This window comes from Nicotiana attenuata, unplaced genomic scaffold (genome assembly GCF_001879085.1).
Source record: "Nicotiana attenuata strain UT unplaced genomic scaffold, NIATTr2, whole genome shotgun sequence".
NCBI classification, from domain to species: domain Eukaryota; kingdom Viridiplantae; phylum Streptophyta; class Magnoliopsida; order Solanales; family Solanaceae; genus Nicotiana; species Nicotiana attenuata.
This window is the reverse complement of record NW_017670294.1, coordinates 923,733-943,275: the sequence shown is the minus strand read 5'-3', so window position 1 is coordinate 943,275 and position 19,543 is coordinate 923,733. Positions and strand designations below refer to the sequence as shown.

The following is a 19,543-nucleotide window of genomic DNA, read 5'->3' as shown; positions in this document are numbered from 1 at the left end:
TAAATAAGTATATAATATACTCATCGATTTCATTCCAATCAAATGAGTGATAGTAAAATCTTGAACCCGAATCCATAAAATTGAAATTCCGAATTCGCCATTAAGTCTATATAAGAAAAAGAAAAGCTATACTACAGTCAGACCTCTCTATAACAACATCCTTATATAGCAGCCATTCACTATAAAAGTCATATTTTACTCGAAATTGATTTTTATATGATGTTATAATATATGTCCTTTATAATAGCACTTTACTATAGCATTCAAAAAATGTCAGGACAAACGAGACTGTTATAGAGAAGTTTGACAGTATATAGCCGTTCTAAAAAGTAATAATAACCAAAAAATATATATTTTTATATATTAATATATGATATACTATTTTTATACGTAATTAATGTATAGTGCTTGATATTTAGCTTAACGGATGTAATTATTTTTGGCCGACGGATCAAATATGTAACTTGCTCTATAAAACACTGATATGGAGTCTGCTTTAGACCATCTTCTTCATTTTCAATACCTTCAACAAAGCCAGAGGAAACTTAAAACCAAAATGGAAACTCTTCCTTTACAAGAGTGTAGAGTCCACAAAAATTCAGCCATAATCCACAGAACACACACTTTACTTCACTCAATCTTTGTACTATCCATGTTCTACTATAGACTCATAATTAATCTCAACACAATCCCACTATCTTTTTTCCCTTATTGGCTCCTAATTTTCACTTCTGAATTAATTCTCTCGTTTCTTTGGCTCCTAAACTCGGCCGATATATGGGCCCCAGTTAGTCGTTCTGTCTTTCCAGAACGACTCCCGCCGGAAGATGAACTTCCGGCGATAGATGTTTTTGTCTCCACGGCGGATCCTAAAACGGAGCCGCCGTTAGGTGTTATGAACACTATTTTATCGGTTTTAGCACTTAATTATCCAATTGAAAAATTATCAGTGTACCTTTCTGATGATGGTGGTTCTAATTTGACATTTTATGCTATTAATGAAACATGGAAATTTGCAGAATTTTGGGTTCCTTTTTGTAGGAAATTTGAGATAAAGAGAACTTGCCCTGAGGCATATTTTCAAGGAGTTGATGAGATTAATAGCAGCAAGGAGTTCTTGCAAGAAAGAGAAAATATTCAGGTATTACCTTAATCCGTCATTAATTTGTGAGTTTAAGTTTTATGCATTAACAAGGCGAGCTTTGGAGCAACGGTAAAAATTTTTCTGTATAATTTAAAGATTACGAGTTCGAGCCGTGGAAGCAACCACTAATATTTGCGTTAGGGTAGGCTGTCTATATCTCACCCCTTGGGGTACGGCCTTTTCCCGGATCCTGAGTGATTGCAGGATGCTTTATGCACCGGATTGCCTCATGTAACAAACAAAAGTCAGGGGAGACACTTTTATTAGTTAAACCTGTGAATTTATGGGACAATGAAAAGGTAATGCAAAAGTTTTGCAAAATAAAATACTCAAACAAGGAACAGAATCCCTAGACATGATAAATCGTACTAATATTCTTTCATTTTATTTTTGGGTACAATATTCTTTCATTTTTGTGGAGTGATATGAAGTACTATATTCAACAAACCAAAACGAACAAAAGAGTTGTGGTGGAGTAATAAATAATTCTTCATTCTTAATCATAAGTTTCGGGTTTAATCCTTGTGTGTGAGAGTCGTTTTTGTCAGGGAGTAAATATGGAATTTCTTGGTGCGAATCCAAATTTAGTCGGGTTCCAATAGGGATACTGGACACCGGATGGGAGACTAAAAAAAAAAAAAAAAAGAAATCAAACCAAAGCTAAAAATCTTAAATTTTTTCTCTATTTCTTGACAAGTGTTTTAAGGGGTAATTTGAGTTGCATACGATAATCCAAATTGATCTTAAATTTTTAGATGAGTTAACTTCAGCAGTGAGCATATTGACACTCCAATAAATATAATATTACTTCTTTTTATGCTAAGTGACTCATTAAAATACTAGGGATTTAATTTTGCTTTATCGTTACCTTTTGACGAATCTTTTAGAAATAATATGTTTATCGGGAAAGTAAAGTAGTAAAAGTTGACCTTTAATTTGGAATTTACTAAAATTAGAAATTTTATTGTGATAGAATCTGAATTCTATCTTGACAAACTCGCATGCAATTGAAGTACGAAGAAATTGAACAATGTTATAGAGAGAAAGTAGAGAGGAGGATAATCTAATTCTATATTAACCAACAACTGAAGGTACAATATTAATTAATATAACCACTTCACCGTGGTTAGTGGAAAAAAGTTATGAAATGACAAAATTACCCCTCTCTTATACTAAGCTATACAAACACTATACTACCCTTTACTCATTACCCCCCCCCCCCCTCAAGCTAGTGGGTGAAAGACATCAAACACGCCAAGTTTGGACAAAAGGAGTTGATGTTGAGCAGTAGGTAAACCTTTGGCTAGTAGATCAGCAAGCTGTTGAGCAGAGGAAATGTGCTGAGGAATGATGAGCCCAGACTTGATTTTTTCACGCACAAAATGACAATCAAGCTCAATGTGCTTAGTGCGTTTGTGGAAAATAGGATTGCTGACAATTTGGATAGCTGCCTTGTTATCACAGAATAGTGACACAAGTTGGGATATAGTGAGTCCCAACTCCTGCAATAGATTGCTTCTTAGACTTCCAAGAAATGAGTGCCTCACCCAACTTGACAACATATCCAGTAACTGACCTCCTTGTGTTAGGGTAGGAAGCCCAATATGAGTCACAATACAACAACAACCACCCAGTATAATCCCTCTCGTGGGGTCTGGGGAGGGTAGTGTGTACGCAGACCTTACCCCTACCATGGGTAGAGAGGCTGTTTCCAAATAAACCCTCAGCTTCCTTCTCTCCACGAACTCCCCACCTTGCTCTTGGGGTGACTCGAACTCACAACCTCTTGGTTGGAAGTGGAGGTTGCTTACCATCAGAGTAACCAGAGCAACCCCTCTTGTCCCAATATGAGTCACAATAGGCAGTCAAATTAGTAATAGGACCAGCAAGTAATATACACCCAATCCAGGACAACCTTTGAGATATTTAACCACTCTAAAGGCTGCCTCTAAGTGTGATTGTTTGGGTCGCTGCATGAACTGGCTTAAGCTCTGAACTGCAAAACTAATATATGGTCTAGTGATGGTAAGGTAAATGAGCTTTCCAATTAACTGTTGATATGATGTGGCATCATCAAGCTCTACATCATCAGTATTTCTTATATGAACATCGTAATCAACAGTGGTCAGTTTTTGATTAAGTTCCAAAGGTGTCTTAGCAGGTTTACATCCACTCAAACCAACTTGTGAAATAAGTTCCAAGGCATACTTTCTTTGGTTAAGCAATGTGTCCCTTTTTGATCTCAGAATTTCAATGCCAAGAAAGTATCTCAACTCCCCAAAATCCTTTACCTTAAAATGATTGTGTAGGGTCATTTGCATCTTCAATCAATGTTGGATGACTCCCAGTAATTAGTAGATCATCCACATAGATGAGAATGACTACTAAACCATTTCCCCATTTCTTGGTAAATAAAGAATGATCAAATGCACTTTGTTTATATCCACTCTCTAGCAAAGCCTCAGTGAGCTTAAAAAACATCAGAATCCAGTTCAACATTCTTGAATCGAAACATATCTTCCCTAAAGATGACATCTTTGCTGACCAGAAAAATTCTCCTTTCTAGATCATAAAGTCTTTACCCCTTTTGAGTTGTTGAGTATCCCACCAACACACATCTGTTGGCTCTTGGACTAAATTTATCTCCTTTTGGTAGATAACTAGCATAACAGAGACAACCAAACACCCTAAGGTGATTTATGTCAGGTGGATTATTGTATAAAAGCTCATGTGTTGACTTTCCTCTTAAAACATAAGTAGGCCATTTGTTAAGAAGATACACAGCAGCCTTTACACAGTCACCCCAAACCTGTTAGGAATTGAGCTTTGGAACTTCAAAGCTCTAGCTACTTCCATAATGTGTCTATGCTTCCTCTCTACCATCCCATTCTGTTGAGGTGTGTAGGGACAACTACTCTGGTGAATAATTCCTAATGAAGAAAATAATTCATTGCAACTAGAATTGAAGAATTCAGTTCCATTGTCAGATCTTAATGTTTTGACAGTTACACCAAATTGGTTTTTAACCATTGAAAAGAAACTCTTCAATACAACTATTACTTCACTTTTTGATTGCAACAAACATGCCCAAGTGAATCTATTGTAATCATCTACCACTGTAACAAAATAGTGCTTCCTGTCATATGTAGGTATTCTATGAGGTCCCCATACATCTACATGAATAAGCTGGAAAATACCAATAGCATTATTACTACTAGATGGAAACTGTAGCCTGCTTTGTTTAACCAAGGGGCATATATCACAATTATGCTGCACTCTACTGTCCACCGAGTTTCTCAACTATTGGATATACTGCATTGCCTTTATTGAAGGATGTCCTAGTCTCATGTGCCATAGGGCTGAATTATTTGTACTATCACTGACCATTGGTGCTGTAGGTATTGATCTTCTCTACAAAAGATACAGTCCACATGATTCCTTACCAATCCCCATCACCTTCCCATTGTAAAGACCCTGCAATAAACAAAAGTCAGGGAAGAACATTGCAATAACTCAGTTCCTTGGTCAGCTTTGAAACAGGTAATAACTTGAACTTAAAGTCAGGAACATGTAAAACATCCTTCATATAGTTGATTGTCCAATATAGAGACATTTCCTGTATGGGACACTTTGCACTTATTTCCTGTCGGTACTTGCACTCCACTATTATTGTGTGAACTACAATCCTTAATATCATGCATGATCTCCTTATGAAAGGTAATATGATGTGAAGCACCTGAGTCTAATATCCAATTACAATCAAAGGCATTTGATAACAATGCATTTATACCTGCCATAAGTCAGTGACAGTCACATGTGTCCTGTTTACTCAGAAGGTTCAGTAGCTATTTGTATTGATCCTCCGTAAAAAGGTTCCCCTGTGTGGGCTAAGTGCTTGATGTATTCCCTGTCTCAGCAGCAACAGCATTAGCATAAGGTTTGGCTTCTTGTATCTGTGCTTTCTTCTTACTCTTGAAATTCGGAGGATACCCTATGATCTTATAATAGTTCTCCTTCAATTGACCTCTGTAGCTGCAAAAATCACAGATCAACCCTAGTTTCTTTGCCTTGAATCCCTGATTGAATGTCTGATTTTTCCCAGCTAGCATGGTCAAAACCTCACTATTAGATTCCCCTTTTCCAAGGGTTCTTTGGCTCTCTTCTTGTATGACCAAGGCATATGCCTGATTGACCGTCAACACAGGTATTTTGAGTAACACTTGGCTCCTCACATGGCTGTAGCTTTCATTTAGGCCAACTAAAAATTGTAAAAGTCTCAAATTCCTAACTGTTCAATGAAAGGCCTTGTTTCCTTACAATCACACCCAGGTCCTGCCACTAAGAAGTCCATTTCATCCCATAGATCCTTCATTTTGGAGTAGTAAACAGTGACTGAGTCTGTGCCTTGGTTCAATGATCCTATCATCTTCCACAGCCTATAAGTTTGAGTTAGATTCAATTTATCAAATCGTTCCTTAAACTCGCTCCAAACCTTTGTTGCATTTGATGCATAAATGATGCTAGGTTGCAATTCCACTGCCACTGTCTTTCCTATCCATGACAACACCATAGTATTACATCTTTCCCACTGATTTGCTAATTCGCCTTTGAATGAGCCTTTTACACAAGTTCCTTCTATGAACCCTAACTTGTTCTTCACCAACAATGTTGTTCGCATAGCTCAACTCCACATGCCATAATTTTCTGGGCCTGTGAGTTTTATGTCGATCAATGCCACACCAGGTGTGTCTGATTCTCTTAGATACAAAGGATGATTATGATCAATTCGAGGAATTTCAACTTCTGGTTCTCCCATGGCCAATCTGCTTCAGCAATGGCTTCCTATGAAAAATTGAAAAATTTTGGTCCTAGATCTCGATCGATCACTCTGATACCATGATAGAATCTGAGTTCTATCTTGACAAACTCAGATTCATACGCATGCAATTGAAGTATGAAGAAATTGAGCAATATTGTAGAGAGAGAAAGTAGAGAGAAGGAGGAGAAGATCTAATTCTATATTAACCAACAACTGAAGGTACAATATTAACTAATATAACCACTTCACAGTGGTTAGTGGAGAAAAGCTATGAAATGACAAAATTACCCCTCTCTTATACTAAGCTATACAAACACTATACTACCCTTTACTCAATATATACGAATCAATTTAGTAACATGTTGGAAAAGAACACAGAATTTGGAGATAGATTATTTATATCCACTCACCCTCAATTTTACTTCATTTGAATGGATTTTAAACTGCGCATTTTTTACTTTATCAAATTTCGTTTTGTTGATTTATCTAAGAATTTTTATTAATTCTCTTTATCTATTTTGTAGAATTACTTCTATCATTCTCTTTATTCGCGATATTATTTTTTCCTTCAAAAGTTGAAAGAGCTATTTTTTAAGATAAAATTTTACGAGTTAGATTTATATAATTTGATGCAGAAAGAGTACTTGGATTTCAAGGAGCGATTGAAGAAAGCTCAAGAAAATGAGGAGACAGAGGATACGATATTCCATTTTGGTCCAAACCGTGACACCGTTATTGAGGTACAATTCTTTTAGCAAAAATTATCAGAAATGTCTGTGCGACCAAAAATAATTTCTTCGAAATATAAGTGTTATGTACGATATATATACCTTTGGGGTGTACGATTGATATGTTATTTACCAAATATGGGGTTTAAAATGAGTAAAACTTTCTTAATATGATACATCTAATACTTTTCTCATTTTGCATATATGATTTAAGTTCTTGTTTTCTTTTTTATATACGAAAAATCATATATAGAATCCAATAGATAGGAATTTTTTGTTTTTAACTTCAATCTTGGATTTTAATTATTTCCTTTAATGTATTTTAATTATCTCAGTTAAGGTTACACCCCTTGTGTTCCAAAATTGACATTTCAATAATTTCCATTATATATTTAAGTTATTATTTAAAATATATGGGTAACCATTAATGTTTATAGGTTTTTTTGGGATGTAATACATGGTCGTATTATAAGAAATCAAATTGTTGGATGTGGAATTAGTATCATATTTTTTCTTTTAAAATTTTATTAACACATTTGCCTATTTTGTTTTTGCAGATAATAGGCCAGAGAGGTAAAAATAGTAGAAAAGTTAAATTACCTTTGCTTGTGTATGTTTCAAGGGAGAAAAATCCTGCTCATCCTCACCATTTCAAAGCAGGAGCTCTCAATGTTCTGGTACTCTCTTTTGCCTTTCCATAAATAGTTACTCCCCTCCATTTTAATTTATGCGTCTTACATTTATTTTTAGTCTCTCTCTCTCTCTATATATATAGCTTTTTATATTCAATAACTTTTTAAAATAAATATTTTTATTTTACCCTTTAAGATATTCGCTTATAGAATGATATGACACGTTAAAGATCACAAGATTCAAGAATCTTCTCTACTCCTTACAACATCCCAAATTAGTTGCTATATTTCGCTTCTTGAGAGTCAATTTGACCAATCTGCGAAGTTAAATTGGATTAGATCAACTCAATATTTTAAAATTTTAAAAATTCAAAAACTATGCGAAAGTACAGCAAATTGTAGTTGTTTTCATATTAATATGATGAAAAAAAATATTTTAAAATATTAGTCAAAGTTCACATAGTTTGACTTTGGAGAAGCAAGACATGACAACTAAATTTGAGACGGAGTGGGTACATTCTTAAACGTCTTGCTCTGTCAAACTAAGACACATAAAATAAAATGGAGAGAGTACATTCTTAAACGTTGTGCTCTTTCAAACTAAGACACATAAAATAAAACGGAGAGAGTGCATCTTTTTTTCTTCTTCGCGTACTCTAAGTATTAACTCATTTTATCATTATTTTTCAGTTTGTTAAATGTGATTAAGAGTAATTAATGATATTTTTTGCAGCTTAGAGTATCTGGAATTATAAGCAATTCTCCTTACATATTAATATTGGATTGTGATATGCACTCAAATGATCCATCTTCAGCTCGACAAGCAATGTGTTTCCACCTTGATCCCAAAATCTCTCCTTCACTTGCATTTGTTCAATTTCCTCAAAGATTTCACAATGTTAGCAAGAATGATATTTATGATTCTGCCTTGAGAGCAATTTTTGTGGTAAGCTTTTCATATCCATATGTTTATTTTCTTTTATAACCGTGATGCCCAAGCCAGTTCATATATACTCGACTAATTCTACGGGATATTTGCTTCCATATGTCTATATAGACAGGTAAAACAGGTAAATACCTGCTCATATTGGGTGTTCGTATCAAATAATCATACAAATTTATTATGGTTAAGTGATCAATGAAGGTGATAATGTATATTAAAAAGTCCCGGTGCACTAAGCTCCTGTAATGCGCGGGGTTCGGGGAAGGGCCGAAACACAAGGGTCTATTGTACGCAACCTTACCCTGCATTTCTGCAAGAGGCTATTTTCACAGCTCGACCCCGTGACTTCTTGGTCACATGGCAACAACTTTACCAGTTACGCCAAGATAAGGCGAGAATGTGTATTATTTAATCATAATTTATTGATAATCATATTTCTGAAAGTACGTATCATGTATTTATTAGGTTAGTACAAACATTCGGTGCGAGTAAGTTTTTGCCGACAAAAGTTGTGTATAACTGAGGTTTTGATGTTATTATTAGGTCAAGTGGCCAGGGATGGATGGGCTTATAGGACCTATATTGTCTGGTACATGCTTCTATATGAAGAGGAAAGCTCTATATGGGGCTGGTATACACAAAGGTATATTGCTTAATTATTAAAATGTTCGCTAATGCTTATTTATAAAATCAGTTTCACCACTTCATTTCAATGAATTTTAGTACTTAAAGAAATTTAAAATTAGCTTGATTTATAATTGCTAATTGAAAATTAGCCATTGTTTTAAAATTAATCGAAATTTAGTCACTTTTTTATGCAGTAATAAAATCTGGACAAAAATACCATAAGTAAAATCCAAAAAAATTCCAACATAATATGTTGGAATTCAGACTTTTTGCATATGCAATTCCAACATAAGTGTTGGAGTTCAAAATACCTTGTATGTGAATTACAACATAATACGCTGGATTTTAAACTTTTACAAGTTAAACTCCAGTATAATATGTTGGAATTCTCTTAGAAGGTATCTTTGAAGTTTTGAACTCCGGTACAATGTGCTATAGTTTTATATCCAAGAGTTTCAAAATTCAGCATATTATGCTGGATTTTTTCCGTGTTTGCTAAGGGTATTCTTGTCAAGATTTTATCTTCGCATAAAATAGTGGATATTTTTCAATTATCAGTCCGAAACTGGCTAGCCCATGCTATTTTGACACTATTTACAATCAATTAATCCAAACGACCTCTAATTCTTGGCCATTTGTCCCTTAAAAAGAATTTCTCCAATATACATGCATATGCACTAATCACATTTCTTGAACTTTTTGATCAGACATGGATATTAGTGAGCTGAAGAAATGTTTTGGTTCCTCAAATGAGTTCCTAAATACTCTTACAAGCACTAATCACAAACAAAATGGTAGTGGCATCAAAGAATTTGCTGACAATAAGATCCAAGAAGCAAAAATTTTAGCCTCTTGCACCTATGAGATGGATTCACAATGGGGAAACCAGGCAAGTCAATAATCACATTAATACTGAAAACCAAGTAAATATAACTTAGAGGTGGCAAATAGGTAGTTTGGTTCAACTTAGGCTGGTCAATATAGGTTAAATCGATAAATAGGTTATAATTCAACTCGTTTAAAGTTTGCTTGGGTCAAAATAGGTTAAATTGATAAATAGCCTAGTCTCTTGCTTTTTTATTTTCTTCTTGAAAAAAAGAATGTGAAAGATAATGTATTTTTCTTAAATTATTAGTTTAAGTTCTTCATAATTCAATCTTCCAAGTATGATTTTTATTTTGGGTTTGAGTTGCATTTTGACACATTGGGTTACATTATCTTGACCCGTTTGACCCAATGACGCGATGGGTCATTTTGAGTTCAACCTGTTAGGTCAAGTCAACAAATTGGTTATAATCCAATATGTTTAAATTTGGGCAAGTTAAGCAACAACAACAACAATAACATACCTACTGAATTTTCCTAAGTGGGGTTGGGAGGATGGTATGTACGTAAATTTTACCCCTATCACTATCTATTGTTTCTTTTGCTTTAGTAATATTATTTTTCTGGCGATTGTTACTGCTTCTTTTTCCGTCGTTATGCAAATGAAGCGAATTACTAAAAAGATGGATTAATTTCAATTTGCCACCTCTAGTATAACCTAATTCTTATTTCTATCATATTTGTACTAACATTGAATATTGGCTACATTATACAGATAGGATTCTTGTACCATTCAGTGACAGAAGACTACTTCACAAGTTTTATTTTGCATTGCAAAGGCTGGAGATCTGTCTTTTATAACCCTACAAGGCCAGCATTTTTAGGCAGTGCAACAACAAATTTGAATGACACATTAGTTCAAGGCACAAGATGGAGTTCTGGACTAACTGAAGTTTTATTCTCAAGATTTTGCCCCCTAATTTATGGCTTAATCTCAAGAATGCCTCTTCTTGAATGCATGTGTTATGCTTATCTTGCATCTCAGCCTCTCTATTGCCTCCCAGCTTGGTTTTTAGCTATCATTCCTCAGCTTTGTCTCCTAAATGGCATTCCCATTTACCCTAAGGTAAAAGATAATACTGTCACTATTTTATTTTATATGATATTATTTATTTTTTGAATCATTACACAAATAGTCGGTTGGATTCACTGTTTGCTTTTTCTTGTCGATATACATAGATCATACACTAATTATACACAGTTGTATATATATTATACCTAGATTATACATATATTATACATCAGTTGATTATTTTAGTTTAAGTGGTCGGCTGAGTGACTATTTAGGTTAATTCTTTATTTTTTTTAGTCTTGTTTAAAAGGAATTGCACCATTCTATATCAAGAACTCTATAACCGTAAACTTTCCATTTTTGACTAACATGCTTTTATATCCATATTAATGTTATGACATGAAGGGAAGCCTTGGCGTAACTGGTAAAGTTGCTGCCATGTGACTAGGAGGTCACGGGTTCGACCCAAGGAAACAACCTCTTGCAGAAACGCAAGGTAAGGCTGTGTACAATAGATCCTTGTGGTACAACCCTTCCTTGGACCACACATATAGCGGGAGCTTAGTGCACTTGGCTGCCCTTTATTAATGTTATGACATGAATGTTCCAAACCATAAGTTCTAAGGGTCTTTTAGTATGTAACATAAGTGTTTGTTTTCCTTTAACTTTGCGCTTTTCAGTCAAACACCGTCATATCAAATGAAATGGAGGGAATATAAACTTTAATTTTTCAAGACTTTAATAACTCTTAAAGATAGACTTTGATTGAAACTACATCAATTTTCACAGGTCTCAAGTCCATGGTTTATGGTATATTTATTACTTTTCTTGTCAACACTTGGCAAATACTTATGGGATGTTGTTCACACTGGAGGAACAATGAGAACATGGTGGAATGAATGGAGGGTATGGATGATAAAGTCAATAACAGCTTATTTCTATGGAAGTTTGGATGCAATCTTGAAATTATTTGGCTTTAGAAAAGCAAGTTTCTTGCCCACAAATAAAGTTGTTGACAATGAACAATTGAAGAGATACCAAATGGGAATCTATGATTTTCAAGCATCTAAAATGCTAATTGTCCCTTTGGTTACATTAGTCACATTGAATATGGTCTCATTTGTTTTGGGAAGTGCAAAAGTGATATTTGAAGGCAGATTGAGTGATTTGTTTGGCCAAGTTTTTATATCATTTTTCATTTTGGTGGTGAATTATCCTATAATTGAAGGGATGATATTTAGGAAAGACAAAGGAAGTGTTCCACTTTCAGTGACTTTATTGTCTATTTTTTTCTGTATTTTACTCTTATTTCTTGGATCTATTTTTGTAATGTAACACTTTTTTATAACGATGGTATTCAGAGCAGCTTGCAAAATGATGTAACCTGACATCATGAAGCTGAAATATCATTATATACTTGGCTTAAGATAGACACTATGATTATTGATCCAATTTTCCACTTCTATCACATCTCTTTGAAGCAAAAGGGCAGATCGGTGTACAAGGTATCCTGCAGGATTCCGGGAAGGATCGTATTCCGAGAAGTATGATATAGACATACTACCCTAATACAATCATTAATGGCTGTTCCAAGGCTCCCCTTCATATCTCTTTGAAGTATTACTACTTATTTTTGCTAGATGTATACACTATAATATTTTACACTATTAGTAATATAATATCTACAGTACATATACGATTGATGTTCTTACCAAGCTAGATATCTCAGTGGGTCAAAATTTAGAGTTAGATTGTTCAAATACCTGAGTTAGGATTATCACCTCAACACAGGTATTTTTAAATTCCAACAGGTCACTTCTTAGTGGGCATTTGGACATAAGAATTGTAAAATTCTAAAAAAAAAAAGTAAAAAAAAAAATTCAAGTGAAAATGGTATTTGATAATTAGAGTTGTGTTTGGACGTGAATACAATTTGGAGATGTTTTTAAATTTTTGTGAGTGATTTGAAGTGAAAATTTTGGAAAATAGTTTTTTAGAGTTTTTAAAAATTTCAAAATTCAATTACAAGTGAAATTTGCAAATTCCATGGCCATAAACTGATTCTGAAAAAAATAAAAAAATTTCAACAAAAAAAAAGTAAAATTTTTATGGCCAAACGACCCCTTAATAGACGGAAAAAAAGAACCAACAGGTCGCCACACAATCAGCGACCTACTTTTAATATTTATTTTTTCACAAAAAAGAAGAAGAAAGAACCAACAGGTCGCCGCTTCAAAAAGAGACCTACTGATTCACATCAGTTACCCCTAAAGTTATATCCAAATAAACATGCTCAAATTCATGCAATGCTTGGATTTTGCATTTTCCTAGCCTAGACACTACACTAGCAACTCTATTCAAGTCATCAATTTTTCCACAAGGGCTGTCAATTTGCTCTAATTGAGCAAACATTCACTTGATTCACACATGCAGCACACACTCAGATTTGGAGTACAGAGTTCAGATAGAAGAAGAGAGAGAAGCTCGTACTTTTCAGTGAGTACAATAATAACCAACTTAGTCTCTTTTATAGACTAAGTTGGTTATATTTCTTTCTACAACTCTTAGTTTCTCTATTTACACTTCAGTCCTAATAACAACCTACCAGCTAACTTGTTATTTTCACACTACCCCTCAAGCTGGAGGGTGAAAGACATTGAACAATCCTAGCTTGGATATTAAGACTCTATGCTGCTTAGCTCCCAGTCCTTTGGTCATCACATCTGCGAGATGTTCTTTAGTGGAAATGTACTGAGGTGTGATCAGACCATCTTTAATTTTTTTCTCTCACAAAATGACAGTCAATTTCTATATGCTTTGTTCTCTCATGATAAACTGGATTAGCTGCTATTTGCATAGCTGCTTTGCTATCACAATGCAGTATTACTGGCTCCTTTACAGTTAATCCTAACTCCTTTAGTAATTTTACCAACCATACCAACTCTGAAGTCACTGCTGCCATGCTTCTATATTCTGCCTCAGCAGAGCTCCTGCTCACAGTTGGCTGCTTCTTGGATTTCCATGAGATCAATGATTCTCCTAGCTTTATCACATATCCAGTTACAGACCTCCTTGTGTTTGGGCAGGCTGCCCAATCTGCATCACAATAGGCTGAAACATCTTCTAATGATCCTCTCTTCAATAATATCCCCATCCCTGGTGATCCTTTAATGTATCTCACAACCCTTAATGCAGCATCTAAATGTGATTGCTTTGGATGCTGCATGAATTGACTTAAAACTTGGACTGCAAACGTATGTCTGGTCTGGTAATAGTGAGGTAAATGAGTTTCCCTATTAGTTTCTGATAGCTTACAATGTCTTGCAACTCCTCATCTCCCTTAAGTCCTGCATGTTTATCATATTCAACAGTTGTCAACTTGAGGTTTTGTTCCAATGGTGAGCTAGCTGGCTTTGCCCCGGATCAGTGAACCCAACTTCTGAAATTAGCCGAAGAGCATACTTCCTTTGATTAAGTACAACTCATGTTGCTGACCTCATGAGCTCAATTCCCAGGAAGTATCTAAGTTCACCTAGATCTTTCAACTTGAAATGTTTGTGTAGGGTTGCTTTTGGTTCTTCCACCAATGTGTTGTTGCTGCCAGTAATCAATAGATCATCTACATACACAAGGATGATCACCAGAGCTAACTCTAAAAGGTGATTTTCATCATCAGAAACAAGTGTTTTTATTCCTATACAGACTTGAAGATCTTATTTTTAAGCTTGAGAATTTAGTGTGAGTTAAAGATATGTGTAAGTGAATAATCTTGGACATAACATTAGCAACATCAAAAGAAATTATTCCTATTATTAGTACTTGTTCTTAGAAGATAGTACTAAATTCTTTGAATTATCAACAAGTAATGCATGCTTGACACTGTTACTTATTTGATTCTCCATTCTCATAAGCCATTATTTTGGCCCCTGGTGTAAGTTAATAAGTATCACGTGAAATTAGTTGAGGTGCACGCAATGACATGGACACCATGTAAGAAACTCTAAAAGAATTTTTGTGATGACCCAAAAGGTCATCTTGTGTTTTAGAACCCTAATTCGGTGTTTCGAGGCCTTCAAAAATTCACTTTATTTCTCCTCGATTTGCCTGCACAGTCCGGGCACATTTTCGGAAAGCCTTTATGTGAAAATTTGTGAAAATAATAATTTTTACCTTTAAAAGTTAAATTTAATTGACTTCGGTCAATATTTTGAGTAAACGGATCCGGATCTGTGTTTTGACGATCCCGGAGGGTCCTTAGTAAAATATGGGACCTGGGCGTATGCCCGAAATCAAATTCCGAGGTCTCTAGCTCGAGAAATGAATTTTTGATGAAAATTGTTAAATTTAAATTATAATGGTTTAGAGAAATTGGTTAATAGTTGATTTCATTGGTATCGAGTCCGTATTTTGGTTTCGGAACCCGGTACATGTCCGTTATGATATTTATACCTTATCTGTGAAATTTGGTGAGAAACGGAACTGATTTGACGTGATTCGGACCTTTGGTTGAGAAAATAGAAGTTTTGAAACTTTCTTGAAAATTTTATGTAATTTGGTGCTAAATTCGTAGTTCTAGGTGTTATTTTGGCGATTTGATCGCGCGAGCAAGTTTTTATGATGTTTTAAGACTTGTGTGCATGTTTGGTTTGGAGGCTCGAGGGCTCGGGTGAGTTTCGGATAGGCTACGGAGTGATTTGTACTTCAGGAAAAATTGCTGGTATGTTGCTGGTCTGCACACTTCGCAATTGCGAGGTCTGGCTCGCAAATGCGAGCCTCGCATTTGTGACAAATGATCGCATTTGAAAATCAGGGGACGGGACTGGGGAGTTCGCATTTGCGAAGAATTGGCCGCACTTGCGGAAGTCCTTGTTCGCATTTGCGACTGGGACTTCGCATTTGCGAATTTGCGAAGCTCAGGTCGCAAATGCGACATCTGCAGCTGATAAGTTTGGTCTTAGACGGGATTTTTCATTCATTCTCCCATTTTTCAAAACCTAAACTTCAAGAGGCAATTTTCCAAGGGCTAGTTCTTCCCCAAATCATAGGTAAACGATTCTTAACTCATTTCTTTCAATCTATTAAATCGTTTCACAAGATTTCATCCTAGAATCTAGGGTTTTTCATGGTGGAATTAAGTATTTTTGAGTAGAACTTAGGAATTTTGAAATTTGGGGATTTAGACCTCAAATTAAGGTCGGATTCCAAAACAATTGTATATCCGGGCTCGGGGGTGAATGGGTAATCGGGTTTTGGTTCGAACTTCGAGTTTTGACTAAGCGGGTGCTGATACCCAATTTTTCCCTGTATATTTCAATATGCAAAATACCTTCAAAATAGCCTGTATATGCATATATAAGCATGTCCCAATGTTTTACTATTTTTCCCTAATTTTCAAAGATTTTTTAATCAATTTATTGCTTTATTTTTATCAGGAAAAACCCAATAATTACTCCAAAAAAAATCATTTTGGTGATTTATTTATTGAATTATCATACCTATACTAAAATATAGCTAACATAACTTTCGCGTATTTTTGTAAATTTGCTTAGTATTTTTTAAAGCTAAATTGCATATAATTACAATATTAGCCTCTTTTAAGATTTAATCGTGTTTGTATTTACAAAATTAAATCCAATATTTTTTATTTAATAATTATGTATTATTAATCCTTTTAGTACTTTTAATTTATTTCCAAAAATTATTTTACTATTTTTTTTTATAAAATAAACAAGGGAAAAATGGTTATTTAAATATTAGCCCATTTTTATTTTCAATTTCGGCCTGATTTTGCACCCAATTGAACCCAATCCTAAAACCGAATTACCCGGCCCAAATCTTAAACTACCCGACCCACGACCCTTTAAAAAATAACCCGCCCGGTCCCTATTCAATCCAGGCCGTTGATCACAATGATCAACGACCACCATTTAACCTTTCCTTTTTTAATTTCCCATTACCCCCAAAACCCTAGTCATTTTTGCGCCTACAGCCGCCCTTGAATTCCCCCTTCTCCCAATTCTCTCAAGCTCCCTCAGAAACCCTAGCCGCCTCCCTCCACTTCCACCCTAAAATCGCCTGAATCCATGGCTTCCAAAGCCATTAAAGACCTGTACCTGATTCCTATGACTCCTACATGCCTGGTTACTATGGTTTCGAGGTCAGACCTTGAAGAAGCTTGGCCCAGACTTTGTTTCATTCGAGTTCTATGGCTGTCTCCGACCTTGCTCCGGCCAGCCATGGCCGTTCAAGCCTGATCTTGACTTCTCCTGCTTAGACCAATGACTTTCCAAGCCTTTCTCACCATCTGGGTTCTTCTGAAACCCTAGCCTTCGAGGTTCTTCTGATTCTTTTAGATCCATTGTATACCTGTGTTTTCCCTAAGTTTTTAAACATTTTCTCAAAGTTTCTTCCAAAACTTTACCTTCAAAATCTTTACCTTTTCCGATTTAGGGTTCTGTTAAGTCATTTCAAAGCTTTTCTAATTTTTAACATGTTCTACTGTGCTTCTTATGTTGTTCTTCTATTGTGTTTCTTATGTTGTTCTTCTACTGTGTTTCTTATGTTGATTCTTCTACTGTGTTTCTTATGTTGTTCTTCTGCTGTGTTTCTTTATGTTAAAAGTCTTAGTTCTTCTTAAGGTTTCTGATTTTATTCTCTTTGTTGATATTTTTGCCTGATTCTCTTGTCTTTCATATCTATACTCGATTGATGGTGAAAACCCCAAAATTTGGGGTTCATTCGAGTTTTGAGACTGTTTGCTATGCGATTTGCTTGTTCCTCATCTCTGAATTTTTTTGATTTCAAAGCCCTAATTCCTTTGGACCTATTCGAGCTTCTGAAAACTGCTTTGTCTATTTGAAGTTGCTCGACTAGATTCAAAGTCCTGGTTTTAACTTCTGTTTCTCTATGTGATTTGGTTTCTTGCAATCTTTGAACTAAACTATACTTTCCAGAAAGGTCTTTTAGTTGACTCTTTTGCATGCTTCTGATACCCTCTTCTCCCTATTACTAAGTTGACCTATGTGACTACCATGTTTCACTATCTACAGACTTTGTAATTATTATTGCTGCTTCTCTTTGCCATGGTTTAACCTCACATGCCTAATGTTTGTGCACTCTTTATATATGCTAAATTTCCCTCTCAAAATAACCCTTAATTGTGGACTGATTTCAGACCTCCTTGTGTAAGCCTGATTGATTCTTTCCTTGTTTTACTAATTTCCCTGTTTCTTAGGTTAATTTGAAAACTTTCCTTAGCCTTTCGATTCTCCTATTTCTAACTTGGTTTATTTGTAACTTCGAATCCCTGACTCCTTGATTTACTATGTGCTGATTGATTTATTGTGTTTCTTACCTTATTTGGTTAACCGTGTATTTTAAAGATTCTTCATTAATTCTTCCCTTAATTAAACTCCTATGTATTTACCCCCAATTGTCTACTTTGCACAAGATGTTTACTTTATCTCCTTCCTTAAATAATTTCTGTTCATTACCGTTGAAGTTTGAACTCCTTAATTAAAGGAAGTCCATATACTGATTGATTTTAATTGGTACATAGTTCCATAATTACTACTAAACTATGATTCTTGCCTTATTTATGCACCTGTTTTCAAACTATAAAGGCCCTGCACTCTCATTAACACAACACACACGGACACTCTTAGTTTTCTGAACTCACACTCACATTCAAAAAAAAAAAAGAAGCATTCTCTCTTGTTACTTGTACTGTGGCCTGTTTTTTCAAAGTCCTGCTACTGCTTTTACTGTATTTTGCCTCCTTGAAACTGGTATGTACTGATTAAGATTTTCAGCAATCACAAACAATGTATTTATTTAATACCTTTACTTGCATGTCTGCCTACTGTTTGTGCTCAGTTCAGCGTTTACTTTAGCATGCTATAATCTTCTCCTATTATGAATCCCAAACCCCCATACCCCAATGTGTTTGATATTAATGGTTTGTTTGAGGCATGACAGTATTAAATATTATTGTCTATGGCTCAAACTTGATTCCCCTGGAATCATAACCTCTATGTCACCATCATGTGTTGTGTATTCTTGTTGATTCTGTAAGCATAACAGCACTCTCTATTGCTGTGTATGTCCAGGATTAGCTAATGCCTAAGTACATAGGCTCTTTGGCAATTTCCCCAATCCCTGAACCCTTTGTATGACTTGTTTATGACTGTTTCCCAGCCCCTTTCTCCCTCTTCTGTACTTTCTTAGTTTTTTAAAACTCTGTTTTCTTCACTTGCACTCTCTCTTAGACTTAAGTTCCGTCCCCCTCTTGTGAGCCTTGCCTTGGGACCCTTTGAGTTCCCTCTGAACTTGGACACTTGAGGGCTGGCACTTCCACACTGCACTTATCCCCTACTCTGGTGATGCAATTTGGGTTTGAGCACTGCCCGGAGTCCCATTGAGGCTCTTAGGGAACTCTAACACACTCAAATAGGTGAAAGGCTTTGGATCAATGGTCTTTGAGTTGGTCTATCTCATAATTCAGACATGAAGTCTGAATCAGACTCTCCTTTGGTTGTACTTTTTTTACTTTTTTCTGATGTAATTTTATTCATTCTGGTTTGTAATAAGTTGTAATAAACGCTTGGGGCTAGCTAGTGAAAAAAAGGGATAGGTAACTATGCATGCGAAGGGTAGAAAATCATGCCTATAGGTCTATTACAATTCTGCATATGCAAATACATATAGAAAATCATGCCTATAGGTCTATTGCAATTTTGCATATTCAAATACAT

General features: G+C 35.2%; 1 protein-coding gene across 2 annotated transcripts; it reads left to right on the top strand.

Moving 5' to 3' along the window:
• The first annotated feature begins 469 nt into the window (after positions 1-469).
• On the top strand, positions 470-12,258 carry LOC109237384 (cellulose synthase-like protein G2). 2 transcript variants are annotated; one of them, XM_019403681.1, is made up of 8 exons: positions 470-1,141; positions 6,599-6,703; positions 7,249-7,368; positions 8,057-8,269; positions 8,810-8,909; positions 9,601-9,782; positions 10,494-10,844; positions 11,580-12,258. In XM_019403681.1, exons 1-8 carry the CDS (start codon positions 485-487, stop codon positions 12,123-12,125), a joined length of 2,274 nt encoding a protein of 757 aa, XP_019259226.1. In that variant the 5' UTR covers positions 470-484; the 3' UTR covers positions 12,126-12,258. The 2 variants fall into 2 exon arrangements, with proteins under 2 accessions (XP_019259226.1, XP_019259227.1); XM_019403682.1 differs by lacking the exon at positions 8,057-8,269.
• The last annotated feature ends 7,285 nt before the right edge of the window (positions 12,259-19,543 follow it).